The sequence below is a fragment of the Oncorhynchus mykiss genome, chromosome 18 (assembly GCF_057628025.1).
Source record: "Oncorhynchus mykiss isolate SJ-2025 chromosome 18, ASM5762802v1, whole genome shotgun sequence".
In the NCBI taxonomy this organism is placed as follows: Eukaryota; Metazoa; Chordata; class Actinopteri; order Salmoniformes; family Salmonidae; genus Oncorhynchus; species Oncorhynchus mykiss.
This window is the reverse complement of record NC_143039.1, coordinates 20,022,501-20,037,500: the sequence shown is the minus strand read 5'-3', so window position 1 is coordinate 20,037,500 and position 15,000 is coordinate 20,022,501. Positions and strand designations below refer to the sequence as shown.

The 15,000-nt window shown below is 45.2% G+C and overlaps 2 protein-coding genes across 4 annotated transcripts in view; one reads left to right on the top strand and one right to left on the bottom strand.

The window, feature by feature from the left end:
• Positions 1–5,092, top strand: part of LOC110528732 (fibronectin) — a 36,816-nt gene extending 31,724 nt beyond the window's left edge. For 2 of the 3 annotated variants that reach the window (XM_036951297.2, XM_036951294.2), the window contains 10 exons: positions 1–14; positions 303–584; positions 789–878; positions 1,463–1,908; positions 2,534–2,672; positions 2,887–3,051; positions 3,258–3,383; positions 3,706–3,812; positions 3,928–4,029; positions 4,153–5,092. The exon at positions 1–14 is cut by the window's left edge and continues 166 nt beyond it. In XM_036951297.2, coding sequence (XP_036807192.1) covers positions 1–14; positions 303–584; positions 789–878; positions 1,463–1,908; positions 2,534–2,672; positions 2,887–3,051; positions 3,258–3,383; positions 3,706–3,812; positions 3,928–4,029; positions 4,153–4,242 — 1,561 coding nt within the window. In that variant the 3' untranslated portion in view covers positions 4,243–5,092. The remainder of the gene's footprint in view (positions 15–302; positions 585–788; positions 879–1,462; positions 1,909–2,533; positions 2,673–2,886; positions 3,052–3,257; positions 3,384–3,705; positions 3,813–3,927; positions 4,030–4,152) is intronic. The other variant, XM_090207680.1, reaches the window with a different exon arrangement.
• A 2,184-nt stretch (positions 5,093–7,276) lies between these two features.
• LOC110527226 (bifunctional purine biosynthesis protein ATIC) overlaps positions 7,277–15,000 on the bottom strand; it is an 8,030-nt gene continuing 306 nt past the window's right edge. Inside the window, exons 2-14 of the mRNA XM_036951337.2 lie at positions 14,578–14,704; positions 14,154–14,297; positions 11,696–11,784; positions 11,087–11,238; positions 9,775–9,931; positions 9,466–9,591; positions 9,183–9,376; positions 9,020–9,109; positions 8,768–8,893; positions 8,576–8,668; positions 8,209–8,391; positions 7,883–8,038; positions 7,277–7,727 (exon numbers count right to left, since the gene is read on the bottom strand). Coding sequence (XP_036807232.1) covers positions 7,608–7,727; positions 7,883–8,038; positions 8,209–8,391; positions 8,576–8,668; positions 8,768–8,893; positions 9,020–9,109; positions 9,183–9,376; positions 9,466–9,591; positions 9,775–9,931; positions 11,087–11,238; positions 11,696–11,784; positions 14,154–14,266 — 1,599 coding nt within the window. The 5' untranslated portion in view covers positions 14,267–14,297; positions 14,578–14,704 and the 3' untranslated portion in view covers positions 7,277–7,607. The remainder of the gene's footprint in view (positions 7,728–7,882; positions 8,039–8,208; positions 8,392–8,575; positions 8,669–8,767; positions 8,894–9,019; positions 9,110–9,182; positions 9,377–9,465; positions 9,592–9,774; positions 9,932–11,086; positions 11,239–11,695; positions 11,785–14,153; positions 14,298–14,577; positions 14,705–15,000) is intronic.

Sequence of the window (15,000 nt, the reverse complement as noted above, 5' to 3'; positions counted from 1 at the left end):
CTACACCATCACTGGTACTGTACAGTAGACTACATTACCCAGCTATCACCACTCTCATCTACCGTCAACTACATTACCCACCCATTACCACTCTCATCTACAGTAGACTACATCACACAACCTTCACCACTCTCATCTATAAATGAACTACATTACCTATTATCGCCCCATCTACATTCAACTACATTATCCATCCTCACTTTCACCTAAACTATCATCATTATAGTAAACTACATAACCCATGTACAGTACAGAGTGGGCTCTTGACTGACTGACAGTGTGTTGTGTTTGATGTCCTTCAGGTCTGGAGCCAGGCACCTCCTACACTATCCACATCTACACCATCAACGGTGATGCACGCAGCGCCCCCTTCACCCTCACGGCCACCACAGCCAAACCAGCGGTGCATTCCCCCACCAACCTCCAGTTCACCTCCCTGACCCCCAACTCCATCTCCTTCAGCTGGGAACCCCCCGCCACGCGCATCACAGGATATTACATCACCTACGAGGAGGCAGGCAGGGCGCAGCCCCGTGAGCTTACCCCCCGCCCCCACGCTGGCCAGAACTACGCCACCATCTCTGGTAAACGTCAAACTCTGCTCTCTCTCTTTCTCTCTCTCTCTCTCAAGTTACCCTGCCCTCTTAAACTCCACCCCTTCCTCTTCACCCTCTGAAAGCTCAAGCCTCTCAACACGTCCAGTTTATGGAAAACACCTGAATTGACTCAAATCGACATCAGATTTCCTCCAGCAGAGTTTGATGCTTGATGTTGTTGGATGTTTTCAGGTTTGAGACCAGGTACCGAGTACATCATCAAGATCATCGCTCTTCAGAATGTCCAGAGAAGCACCCCATTGGTGGGCACGGCCAGGACTCGTGAGTACAGCACATACACACTTTACACATACGTCTACATACACACATGGCCCAAAAACTGATTTTTTTTGTACCTGAATGGTGATGTTACAAAGAAAGGTTTGGGAAGCCTGCATATGTGCTTAGCTGCAGTAGAATATTGTAAGAACAGCCTAGCAACTCATAGACCGAGATGTTAGATTTGGTTTGTAGTCGTGCCAGCATCTGTTACAAACAGCTGTGTCTTTTAAAACAATAATACTGCTCACTCACTTTGAATACGTTTTGAATTAACAAGCGATTCAAAAGGTATTGACGGCAGTGGCAGGCTTTGGAGTAGATATTTGCCCAAACCACTGATACAGGGTCAGATATTTTCCCACTCCCCTTAATGGTTAAAACTAAAACGGGGGTAGGGTAATCTGATCTTAGATCTGTGCTTAGGGGCAACTTCTACTTCAAGTGCAGTGCTTTGCAGTACAGTAGTGGCTCTAGTATGCGGACTTACTGCCACCCCCTGCTGGCGGCGTCATGCTACTGCAGCTCCTCTAACTCCCTACTCCCTCCCTAACTCGCTTGCTTCCTAACCCCTCTCTCCCGGCCAGAACGTGAATCCCTGCTTACACTGCCACTCCCCAACCGCCCCGGAGGCTACGACCACCTGGACGTGCCTGAAGAAAAGGAGAGCCGTGTCCCAACAGTAGTAGGTAACAACGGCCTAGACACCCTGGGGGGCCAGGGCCAGAACGTGGAGTACACTGAGTACAACAACCAGAACCCCCAGACACCCTATGGGAACGGCCAGACACCCTATGGGAATGGCCAGACACCCCTGGTGTTTGTGCCCCTTCCGGATGCGGAGGGGCGCAGGGTGCCGGTGGTGAGCGTGAACGTGCCTGGTGGCTCTCCCTTTGGTTTTCCAGAGAAGGACACAGGAATCCCTCAGGAGGCCCAGACCCAGACCACCATCGCCTGGAAGCCTTACAAGCAGAGTTCAGAGTACCTGGTGTCCTGCAACCCTCTGACACACGTCAACGAGAAGATGTTCCAGGTGAGAGGTTACGGCACACACACACACACACACACACACACACACACACACACACACACACACACACACACACACACACACACACACACACATATAAAGACACATCTAAGAGACACTTTTTTAAAGTGTAATGTTTATTTAACTAGCCAAGTCAGTTAAGAACAAATTCTTATTTATAATGACGGTCTACACCTCTCATTCTCATTCATCTCTCCCAATCTCTCTATCCTTCCATCTCTCTCTCTCTCCTTTTATCTCTCTCTCTCTCTCCTTCCATCTCTCTCTGTCCCTCCTTTCCTCTCCTTCCCTCTCTCTCTCCCTCCCTTCCTCTCCTTCCCTCTCTCTCCCTCCATTTCCTCTCTCTCCCTCCATCTCTCTCCCTCCATCTCCTCTCTCTCCCTCCATCTCCTCTCTCTCCCTCCATCTCTCTCCCTCTCTCTCCTTCCATCTCCTCTCTCTCCTTTTATCTCTCTCTCTCTCTCCTTCCATCTCTCTCGCTGTCCCTCCTTTCCTCTCCTTCCCTCTCTCTCTCTCTCCTTCCATCTCTCTCTCTCCCTCCCTCCCTCTCCCTCCATCTCCTCTCCCTCTCTCTCCTTCCCTCTCCTCTCTCTCCCTCCTGTCTCAGATGCGTCTGCCTGGTACCTCCACCAGTGCCACTCTGATCGGCCTGACCAGCGGAGCCTCCTACAACGTTATCGTAGAGGCCCTGAAGGGGGCACTCAAACACAAGATCCTGGAGGAGATTGTCACCGCCGGCAACACCCGTAAGGAACCAGCAGTGACTATGACAACTGATCTAGGATCAGTACTGACATTTAACCTATAGAATAGATGGTATGAGTGAATCCTGATGTTGTTTTGAGTCATGCTGTTTCATGGTCAGATAATATAGTTCAGAAAGTTTTTAGATAGGCGTTTACTTACACAGCTTAGCCTGTGATTCTGTGGTGAAATGAACCCCTTCTCTTCCGCCTGTAGTGACAGAGGGTTCCACCGGCACAGATAAGGACTCGTGCTACGACACCTTCACAGCGACCTACCATGACGTTGGGACCGAGTGGGAGCGCATGTCTGAGACGGGCTTCAAGCTGTGGTGCAGGTGTCTGGGACTAGGCAGTGGACACTTCCGATGTGACTCCTCTAGTGAGTATTTAACTACCTCATCAATGCAATTTAAGAAACTTTATTGATCCCTTGCCACCTGACTGGCTGGGTGTAATAGTTGCCATATTGGTTACACCAATCCGATCTAGGGGCTGGGAGACGGTGTCGGATGTTATGCAACAGGTCTGACCTTTTTTTTGTTCTCTATATCTCCCCCCTCTCTCGCGCTCCCTGTCCATCAACAGAGTGGTGTCATGATGGAGGTAACAACTACCGTATCGGGGAGAAATGGGAGCGTCAGGAGGAGAAGGGCCCCATGATGAGCTGCACCTGCCTGGGCAACGGGAAGGGAGAGTTCAAGTGTGAACCACGTAAGTAGCACTTTAACATCAGTCACCACCTGCACTTGTTTGGATATTAAAGGAAGAACACAGAACTTCTCTGGCAGCATGTCAGAATACAACACAATACAGTTACAATGTCTGCCTGTGTGACCTCATCAATGTCTGCCTGTGTGACCTCATCAATGTCTGCCTGTGTGACCTCATCAATGTCTGCCTGTTTGACCTCATCAATGTCTGCCTGTGTGACCTCATCAATGTCTGCCTGTGTGACCTCCTCAATGTCTGCCTGTGTGACCTCCTCCATGTCTGCCTGTGTGTGTGATTCCCTCTCCTGCGTGTGTGTTTACAGATGAGTCCACCTGCTATGACGATGGGAAGATGTACCAGATTGGTAACCAGTGGCAGAAAGAATACCTGGGAGCCATCTGTACCTGCACCTGCTACGGAGGACAACAGGTCACTTTTACTGCTAATGGCTATGCTTGTCTTACCGACCTTAGTTGAATGCAACTTGGACAAGCACCTGCTGAATGACCAACGTGTGTAAATGTAATGCTTGTCCTCCTCTCAGGGCTGGCGTTGTGAGAACTGTCGTAGACCAGGTGCTGAGGTGGACTCTAGTCTGCTGCAGCCCGTCCGATACAGGGACCCCACCAACACACTACGTAAAGTGGTGAGTCATAGACTACGCTCTCAAAAGACAACTGAGAAAATGTGTTGGATTAGAACTTGAAATCCCCATGCTGAGGTTGGACCCATACTGATCTCTTGTCTGTCTGTCTGTCTCCTTCTGCAGAACATCCAGTGCCCCATCGAATGCCTTCGACCTGAACTACTGGCAGACGCACTGGCAGAAGGACACATCCCCCAGAATCCCCTGGAGTAAAAGATAAATCTCCTCTTCCTTACCCATGGTCTGTCAAGTCTCCTTGAAGAGGAGGTCGCCCTGTCCAGTCAGAGACAGACCTAACCAACACATCGATGCCTTACTGATCAGCTTAACCATATCTAACACACCTACATACTGTAGGTCCATGCCTTCCTAGTCTTAAGAGAACCCCCTGCACACTTTCAGAATGTTGGTTAAGTTGTCTGTTGTCATTTCCCTTTGAGACAGTTAAGAGGTCAAAAGGAACATTCCTTGTGTTCGTGCCTTAAAGAGATTAAAATCTTCCCCTGTCCCTGAATGTATGTGTTTGAAGTGCTTCTTAACAGTTCAGATGTGCTTGTCTTTTACAAATGATACATTTCCAAGACTACCTGTCCAGTATTACCGTTTGTCCTAATCATTTATTATTATTTTTTTTTTACTTCTATAAAATCTAAATCCGTCTGAAATCAAAAGCACTGTTTTGAGAGAATGTTGGTGTAGTTGCCATGTCGACAAGTGTTTGAAATCATTTAGCTTTTTCTGTAGCCTCTGTGTAGACAGGGGTAGCACTGCCTGTGTGATTGACACTGAGTTGTTGTCATGTTGAAACTCTTCAATGCATTTTATTTATCCCTTTAATCACAGCATTGTTGTGTGAATGTGAGACCTGGGGTGTCGACTTTGTTCTGGTTTTATTTTTGTACTAAAAGGTGCCAACGTTTGATGGAGATTCCCTTGTTTTGATAAAGTTGAAAAGAACCTCATGAATTGCCTTTGTTTCTTGAATAACTGTTTATACATAGATTGATGCACCAGTGTAAATCTACGTAACATAATAAAATAAATCCCCATCTGTCAGTATAAACTAGAGATCAGTTGTTTTTGTGTGGGCTGTGTCTGAATCCCTGCAGTGCCTTCAGAATGTATTCATACCCCTGGACTTATTCCATCAGAATGTATTCATACCACTGGACTTATTCCTTCAGAATGTATTCATACCCCTGGACTTATTCCATCAGAATGTATTCATACCACTGGACTTATTCCTTCAGAATGTATTCATACCCCTAGACTTATTCCTTCAGAATGTATTCATACCCCTGGACTTATTCCATCAGAATGTATTCATACCCCTGGACTTATTCCTTCAGAATGTATTCATACCCCTGGACTTATTCCTTCAGAATGTATTCATACCCCTGGACTTATTCCACATGTTGTGTTACAGCCTGAATTCAACACAGATTAGATAGATGTCTCACCCATCTACACCAAATACCCCAGAACGACAAAGTGAAAACATTTTTTTCTTCACATAAGTATTCACACCCCTGAGTCAATACACATTAGAATCACATTTGGCAGCAATTTAAGTCTAAGTGCTTTCCACACCTGGATTGTATGACATTTGCAAAAAAAAAAATATTTTCCAAGCTTGTGTCAAGTTGGTTGTTGATCATTGCCAGACAACCATTTACATCTTGAAATAGATCAAGTAGATTTGTCAAAACTGTAACTCGATCATTCGGGAACATTCACTGTCTTCTTGGTAAGCAACTCCAGTGTAGACTTGGTCTTGTGTTTTAGGTTATAGTCCTGCTGAAAGGTGAATTCATCTCCCAGTGTCTGGTGGAAAGCATACAACCAGGTTAAGGATTTTCCCTGTGCTTTAGCTCCCATCGTTATCCTGAAACTCCCCAGTCCTTAACAATTACAAACATAACCAGACCATGATGCACCACTATGCTTGAAAATATGGAGTGGTACTCAGTAATGTGTTGGATTTGCCCCAAATATAGCACTTTGTATTCAGGACCAAAAGTTCCTGCAGTATTACTGGTGCAAACAGGATGCATGTTTTGGAGAGAAAAATACTCCTGTAAAGGTTTCCTTTTCAAGCCATCAACAAAGTTGATCCGTCCCCAGTTCTTATCACAGCCAATAAACTGTTGAAAAGTCCCAGTTGACCTTGTGGTGAAATCTTGAGCGGTTTCCTTCCTCTCCAGCAACTGAGTTAGGAAGGACATCTGTATCTTTGTAGCGACTGGGTGTATTGATACACCATCCAAAGTGTAATTAAGAACGTCACCATGCTCAGAGATATTTAAGGTCTTAGAATTGTATTTACCAATAGGTGCCCTTTGCAAAGCATTGGAAAACCTCCCTGGTCTTTCTGGTTGAATCTGTTGGAAATTCACTGTGCGACCTTCGAGGTAATTGTACGTGGGGGTCAGAGATGAGGTAGTCATTCAAAAAAAATCATGTTAGGCACTATTAGTGCACTCAAAGTCCATGCCACTGGTGCATATTTTTACTCCTGAACTTCCATAAGTGGTTGAATACTTGACTCAAGACATCGCTCCGCTTTAAATTTGTAAAAAAATATAAATGAAAAACAATTCCACTTCAACATTTTAGGGTATTGTGTGTAGGCCAGTGACAAAAAAAAACACATCAATTTAATCCATTTTAAATTCAGGCTGTAACAAAATGTGGGAAAGTACAGGGGTGTGAATACTTTCTGAAGGCATTGTATACCATCTGCAGGGGAAGGTGTTCTCTACGACCCCCACACGTGTCACAGGACTTGCCTAAAGGGAACCCATTCAAATTAATTAAAGTAGGGAGGTAGTTTAACAAAAAGGTGTTCATCTCCCAAAACAGATTTTCTCCACTTAAACCATTTCAAACCTAGCTTACCTTTTTCCATTATGCGTGGGAATACTTGGAAACATTTCTTAGATTAAAATCACTTGGAGCAGATTCTGGTCTTTTTACGGTCTTCTGGCCAACAATGAAAACGGTCTAAGACTGTCTAAGCCATTTGTGTGTTACTCAATGTGTTTCTATGAGCTGTAACAGTAAGGGGCAATTTCAAAACTTTAAATATTTTTGATACCTAGAAGCGTCCTAAAATTCAAATAGCTAAATGGTCCATGGTATGACCATAAAACAATTCCATTAGTGTAGTAGTCAGTCCGACTTTCAGCTTAATATTGCTATAATGTAAAATAGTGTTTGCATACACACACACACACACTCCACAGGATTTCTCAAGAAACAGTTTATTTCATGGTAAACCGTGACCTTCCAGACAGTAACATTGTAACTTAGATACAACTATGAAAGCAAGCTCGGAATGTAACGGAATCTGACTGATCCTCAGCATGACTCATGCGGTTTGTGCATGATAACCGTAGGACAGGAATGTCTCAGTGTAAATAATAATACTATGTTAGTACCTTTGTTGATCACTATTCTAGAGCAGTTAGTGGACCTCCAACATGTAGACACACATGGCTACATGTTACTCAGGGCCATAATGGTGTGTGGCGTGTGAAATGTGTCAGGCAGCGTTGTATGACAGCCACTCCAGGTATTCAGTGGTGGAAGAGTCTCAGGTTGGTGTGCACCAGGGTGATGCCCTGCTCATTACAGGCATTGATCACCACCTCGTCAGCTGTGGACCCAGCCGGGGCAGCAATGTACTCCACACCACTCTACAGAGACAGACACCTCAGAATAATCAGTCCATGTGGGCGTCAAACAGAAAAGACCTTGGAAGACACTAGAAGGCAAGAGACCAACTAAAGAACCAAAAGCAGAAAGTCTGCCATCTTAGACTAGTGAAAAGTAATAATTCAGCAGTGTTTACCAGTTTGGCACGGTCCACGTTGTCTCTGAAGGGGAAGAAGGCGTCAGAGCTGAGGGCTACAGCCTGTAGAGAGCTCAGCCAGTTCTTCTTCTCAGTCTCATCCAGAGGCTCTGGGACCTCCTCATACATGGCCTTCCATACTGCCAGGTCTGGACCCTGAACACAGAGGAGTTAGAGAGCAGGACAGACTCATCTGGAATTAGATTTTTTAAACAGACAGACACCTACAGTAGGAACCTACACAAAACATACAGCAGAACTATACATCCGACAACCATTTCAGATGCGTAGAGTGCATGTCCCTAATTGACCTCTGACCCCCTCACCTCTCCGATGGTGCCGCTGACGTACTGATCGATGGCATTGGCCATCTCCGCCCGCTTCACTCCACTCCTGAACCTCATGCCCAACACCCGCGGGTGGTGCCTCAGCCACCAGTTATCAGCCTTGTCCCCTGCCAGCCGCGTGCAGTGGATACGAGACTGCTGACCCGCACCGATCCCAATCACCTGGTACACAGGGAGAGGAGACGGATCGTGACCCAGAAAAGCCACAGTACATAGTGTTGAATGTTTCAAAATTCCTTCTGAAAAAGGTAAACAAGGATATAGGCGACAACAATTGGGAAACTCAGTGCCCAAACACTATTTCAACAGGAACCTCCCATGTCTCCTCCCTCTCCAGGTTGGTTACCTGTCCATCCTTGGCGTAGCAGACAGAGTTGGACTGGGTGTACTTCACTGTGATGCTGGCCACGATCAGGTCACGCAGCGCCTCCACCGACAGCTTAAACAGGAGACCGACAAGAGGACAAAAGGTCAGAACAGGTCATCAGTGAGAATCTCACACACACTATCAAGACACGCACAAACCACAAAGACTCACCGTGCCCTTGGAGACGACGTTGCTGAAGAGATCCTTGTCAATGACAGCTCCATTCCTCTTCTGTTTGAGGTGGAGACCAAAGAGAACTCTGACCTCTGGCTCATCTGGCTCATAGGCTGGGTCCATCTGACAGATTTAGACATTCAGCACCCCCAACCGGTGAGAAGATGCAAATGAACTTCAAACTTTTTTTTCCTAGGAAAGGCTGCAACATAGGATGATCACCAACTGCTTTTCCATGTCCAACCATACCTGGAGAACACAGTAGTTTCCATTCTTCTTCTTGGACAGAATCCTGAGGGCCTCCTCTTCGTAACCAGGGGCGATGATGCCATCAGAGACCTGAGAATGATAGACAGGGGTTGGAAATGCACGAAACACACAGGGCAGACACACGACACCTGGGAAGCCCTACCTCTCTGGATATGATCTTGGCAGTGGGGACGTCACACACGTCAGACAGAGCGATGAAGTCGCCGAAGGAGGACATCCTGTCTGACCCTCTAGCCCGGGCGTAGGCTGTAGCCAGTGGGGTCAGGTTCTTCAGCATGTCATTCACCATACACACCTTGGCCTCCTCATCACTCAGAGGAACACCCACCGCAGCCCCTAGAGAGGGAGAAGACAGCCTAGGTCAATGTTACTGGGATTCCTTGCAATCTTGTTGGCATATGCATTGGAAGCTCTGCGTGTCTAACCTGCAGGGCTGACATGTTTGAAGGAGGTGGCAGAGGGCATGCCCAGGGCACTCTTCAGCTCTCGGACCAGCTGCCAGGCGTTCAGAGCATCACAAAGGTTAATGAACCCAGGAGAACCATTTACCACTGACAGAGGCAGAAATGGAATGGAGAGAAGGGAGGATCAATACAGTTAGTCTACCCAAACAGGACAAGGACCCCAAAGTTCACCTGGACGGTTTCAGTTGAACATATGACACCAATTAAAATGAGGGTTGACAATGTTACTGCTGGCTACACAATGGGGGGGGGGGGGGGGGTGAAGCCTACCTGTGAGGGGGAGGGTGGGGCGCAGGGTGTAGAGCTGGGCGGGGGCTTGGTGGGGGTTCATGCCGTAGCGCAGGGGCAGCTGGGATACTCCACGGCTGTACTGGCCCCGGAAGTAGTCCGCGATGGCCTCATCATACTGAGCCGTGTGAGTAAAGGCCTGGGAGAGAGAATGAGGACAACTAGATAGCATTGACACCATGATCATGTTCATTAGACAACATATGGAAGAAAAACGACTGAAACAGGAAGGGAAAACCTTGATGTCCAATAGGAAATGCACATCTGTTTACCACTGCAAAATGTTTTTCTAAGGTGTGCCCTAATGAACATAGCCCAGGGTAAACACCTGAACCAGACAGCGTTGTAACCTATTCCATGATCAAAGCCAACATGGGCTTCTATAGTTTTATATTTAGGCAGCTTTAATACAAACTATCACTGTAAGATTTGTAATGCCTTCACAAGGGACACCATGTGCTAAATGTATCCATTCTACTCCATGTAGTCTCAAAACTCAATGTCAAATGCACAAGTACAGTGAAATGATTTTCTGCAAGCTAACCAACAACGCAGTAATCAATAACAATGTAATATTAAAACAACAAGGTAGAACAAAAACAATCAAGTAAGCAAACTATATAAAGGGGCAGTTCCAGTAGCATATTTACAATGTCCAGGGATACTAGATCAATAGAATACTGTGGGCTGACCTGAACAACATGGCCCCAAGGACAAGAGAGGGCAACATGGGAGGTAGTGGACTCTGAACTTTACCTCGCATTAACCAACAAACAATCAATTAAACAAAAACCCAATGATCTGATTGCAATTGTGCTTTTTGACTACATAGACTCCATGGTATCTGGTCTGCAATTGTACAAATTGATCCTTTTAACAGAGGGTCAATAATCTGTCAAATACACAGTATGAGGCCTTCCCCAGTTGTCCTGAGATGTCCAATTTGCTACTACTGAAGAATCTCTTAAGACTTCAGTTGTGTCTACGTACAGTTTGGTTCCTGATAGCATAATTTCTCTATCACTCAACATCCTCTCTGTTCACAGTTGAGGTTGACAGACTTGTCTCAACAGGAAGGTAGAAGGAGAGCACATGGAAGTTAAACTAGATCTCACCATTCTCAACTAGATCTCACCATTCTCAACTAGATCTCACCATTCTCAACTAGATCTCACCATTCTCAACTAGATCTCACCATTCTCAACTTGTCCAGAAAGTAGATTGATACACACGAGACAAAGGACCATGTAAAAAAATCCACTTTCAACCCGTGCTTTCAAGTTGCCCTAGTTACCTTCAGGGCCAGAGTCTTGCGGGTGTCCAGGGTCGTGTCTTTACCATCGGAACCCTCCATCTCCACGGCGACCAGCTGGTAGTCGGCAGGATCGCACACAATGGTTACGCGGGCATGGTTCTTGGCCGCTGCACGGAGCAGGGTTACCCCACCTGAGGACACAGCCAGGGTCAAACAGGGTAATCACCATGGCAACCTAGGGCATTTCAGGTTGTAGAACAGACTTCAGAAAGTAAAATGTAGAGCTGGCCTTAAAAGGTGCAATATGAATCAATTGCACAGCCATTTCCTGGTTACTAAAATTCTATTAGTTCGCCTAAATTCAGTTTGTGTGCCAGAACAAGCAAGTATATGGTAGAGAATCATTGTACCATCTAAACCGCTGTGAATTATTTTTCAGAACCCCAAATATTGTATTTCCAGCTGGTGTACAACTGAAATTAAAAGCAGCAAAAACTAAACTTCACAGAAAGCATAGAAATAGTACACATAGAACAGATCTACCGCTTCTAATACTTGCTTTCAATGAGAATGACAGATCTAACACAATTCTATGTGAATTTGGTCAGGTCGGACAAAAAAAAAAATTGCAACTAACATTTCACTCACCAATATCAATCTGTTCCACTGCATCTTCCACGGTCACATTAGTGTTGGAGATAGTCTTCACAAACGGGTAAAGGTTACACACCACCACCCTGGTCAAAGACCGGCAAAGGAAACAATACAAGTCAAGAAATGCAATGCATTTCACTATGTTTTTCTAACCATCTAGGCAATTTGAACTAATGAGTAGCGTGGCTGTTCAATCCCTCACATCGTGTGCCCCAGATGACTCAACGAGAAACAATATCTTACAAAGAAAAAAAAGGGTGAAGTTTTGACTTTTGTAAATGGGAACATGTGTCAATTAAGCAGGTTACATTTTGCAGCCTTGAACCCAAATTGTTAAACATACAGTGCCTTGCGAAAGTATTCGGCCCCTTAGAACTTTGCGACCTTTTGCCACATTTCAGGCTTCAAACATAAAGATATAAAACTGTATTTTTTTGTGAAGAATCAACAACAAGTGGGACACAATCATGAAGTGGAACTACATTTATTGGATATTTCAAACTTTTTTAACAAATCAAAAACTGAAAAATTGGGCGTGCAAAATTATTCAGCCCCTTTACTTTCAGTGCAGCAAACACTCTCCAGAAGTTCAGTGAGGATCTCTGAATGATCCAATGTTGACCTAAATTACTAATGATGATAAATACAATCCACCTGTGTGTAATCAAGTCTCCGTATAAATGCACCTGCACTGTGATAGTCTCAGAGGTCCGTTAAAAGCGCAGAAAGCATCATGAAGAACAAGGAACAAACCAGGCAGGTCCGAGATACTGTTGTGAAGAAGTTTAAAGCCGGATTTGGATACAAAAAGATTTCCCAAGCTTTAAACATCCCAAGGAGCACTGTGCAAGCGATAATATTGAAATGGAAGGAGTATCAGACCACTGCAAATCTACCAAGACCTGGCCGTCCCTCTAAACTTTCAGCTCATACAAGGAGAAGACTGATCAGAGATGCAGCCAAGAGGCCCATGATCACTCTGGATGAACTGCAGAGATCTACAGCTGAGGTGGGAGACTCTGTCCATAGGACAACAATCAGTCGTATATTGCACAAATCTGGCCTTTATGGAAGAGTGGCAAGAAGAAAGCCATTTCTTAAAGATATCCATAAAAAGTGTTGTTTAAAGTTTGCCACAAGCCACCTGGGAGACACACCAAACATGTGGAAGAAGGTGCTCTGGTCAGATGAAACCAAAATTGAACTTTTTGGCAACAATGCAAAACGTTATGTTTGGCGTAAAAGCAACACAGCTCATCACCCTGTACACACCATCCCCACTGTCAAACATGGTGGTGGCAGCATCATGGTTTGGGCCTGCTTTTCTTCAGCAGGGACAATGGTTAAAATTGATGGGAAGATGGATGGAGCCAAATACAGGACCATTCTGGAAGAAAACCTGATGGAGTCTGCAAAAGACCTGAGACTGGGACGGAGATTTGTCTTCCAACAAGACAATGATCCAAAACATAAAGCAAAATCTACAATGGAATGGTTCAAAAATAAACATATCCAGGTGTTAGAATGGCCAAGTCAAAGTCCAGACCTGAATCCAATCGAATCTGTGGAAAGAACTGAAAACTACTGTTCATGAATGCTCTCCATCCAACCTCACTGAGCTCGAGCTGTTTTGCAAGGAGGAATGGGAAAAAATTGCAGTCTCTCGATGTGCAAAACTGATAGAGACATACCCCAAGCGACTTACAGCTGTAATCGCAGCAAAAGGTGGCGCTACAAAGTATTAACTTAAGGGGGCTGAATAATTTTGCACGCCCAATTTCAGTTTTTGATTTGTTAAAGTTTGAAATATCCAATAAATGTCGTTCCACTTCACCATTGTGTCCCACTTGTTGATTCTTCACAAAAAAAATACAGTTTTATATCTTTTTGTTTGAAGCCTGAAATGTGGCAAACGGTCAAAGTTCAAGGGGGCTGAATACTTTCGCAAGGCACTGTACGTGCCCATAGGCGCCAAAGAGAATTCATGGTTTATTTCAGAGGCTGTATGCATTGCACACTTTCTCCTCAAAGCCAATCACATTCCATGAATGGCTGTTTAAGCTGCCAATTTGACAATCAGAATCTCAAGGCAAAAAAAAAAAAATGTAAAGTGTGTAACATGATCAGATGTGTGCAGATGCAGCAGCATTTGAATCAGCCGGTTATTAGATTAGCAACGCATACTTCGAAGTTTCCCCACTTTACAACCTTACTGCCCTGCATTAGGGCCAAATCTAATACCGTCTTGTGCCCGATCACATGCATGGTGTTTTAGGTCTGCTCGTTCACAAAAAGGCTGTTTTTCAAAGACCCCCAAAAATCACATTAAAACAGTAGTGGCTCTGGAAAAAAAGTATAGAAAAGTTGACTGAGATGGACAAGTCCTACTCTTAACTATTGAGGAAAACAGATCTGAGCTTAGATCAATTAAACCCACTTCCCTGTCTCTTACCTAACCAGACTGTAGCCCAGTTTCTCCATGTCAGCCTTGTCCGAAGGGGTGTGCCGGGCCAGGATGCCCCCGTGTACAGCAGGATGCAGGGTCTTCACCCTCCCACCAAGCATCTCTGGATGGCCAGTCAGCTCAGACACATCCCTGGAACAAAAGGGAGATGGATGTTAGGTGATTCAGTGGCACAGATTCTCAATGGCATTTAGAGGCTGGGAATGCCTCATCTGAAAGGTGGTCAATGACTGCAGAATACTAGACAGACCTACTCTTTGAAGTTCTAAACAGTAAGGTGACTTAAAGGAATACATTGTTATCAGCATAACATTGAATCGTGTGAGCATTAGCGCAAGAGAACGTTGGTGGCTGAACACTATCAACAAGGATAGACGAGGCATTGGAAATGTATGCAAACGGTTACACCTACCGAACAGCCAGTCCTGCATCGCGCAGGGTTTTGGCGGTGCCACCTGATGCGACGAGTGACAGTCCCACGTTCACCAGCCTTTTGGCAAAGTCCAGAAGTCCAGACTTGTCGGACACACTCAACAGTGCTGTGTGTGTAGAATTAAGAGACACAACGGTGACAAAGTTATAGAGATTGATTGAATGGCACCACTGTGAAACGAAGCTTGCTTTTCAAATATCGGTAAATATGTTGACTCCACTGAGACATCATCGATAGGTTATTGCTCCTTTGTAGCCACCCGTTGCTAACTAAAATGGAAGCATGTTTTTCGTGGCATGCTAGTTGTAGCTAGCCTACCTAGCACGACGCAAGAAACAATTGAATTGGATATTGACCACGCAGCATAAACACTACGCTCAAACTTATGCTTCAACATAGACT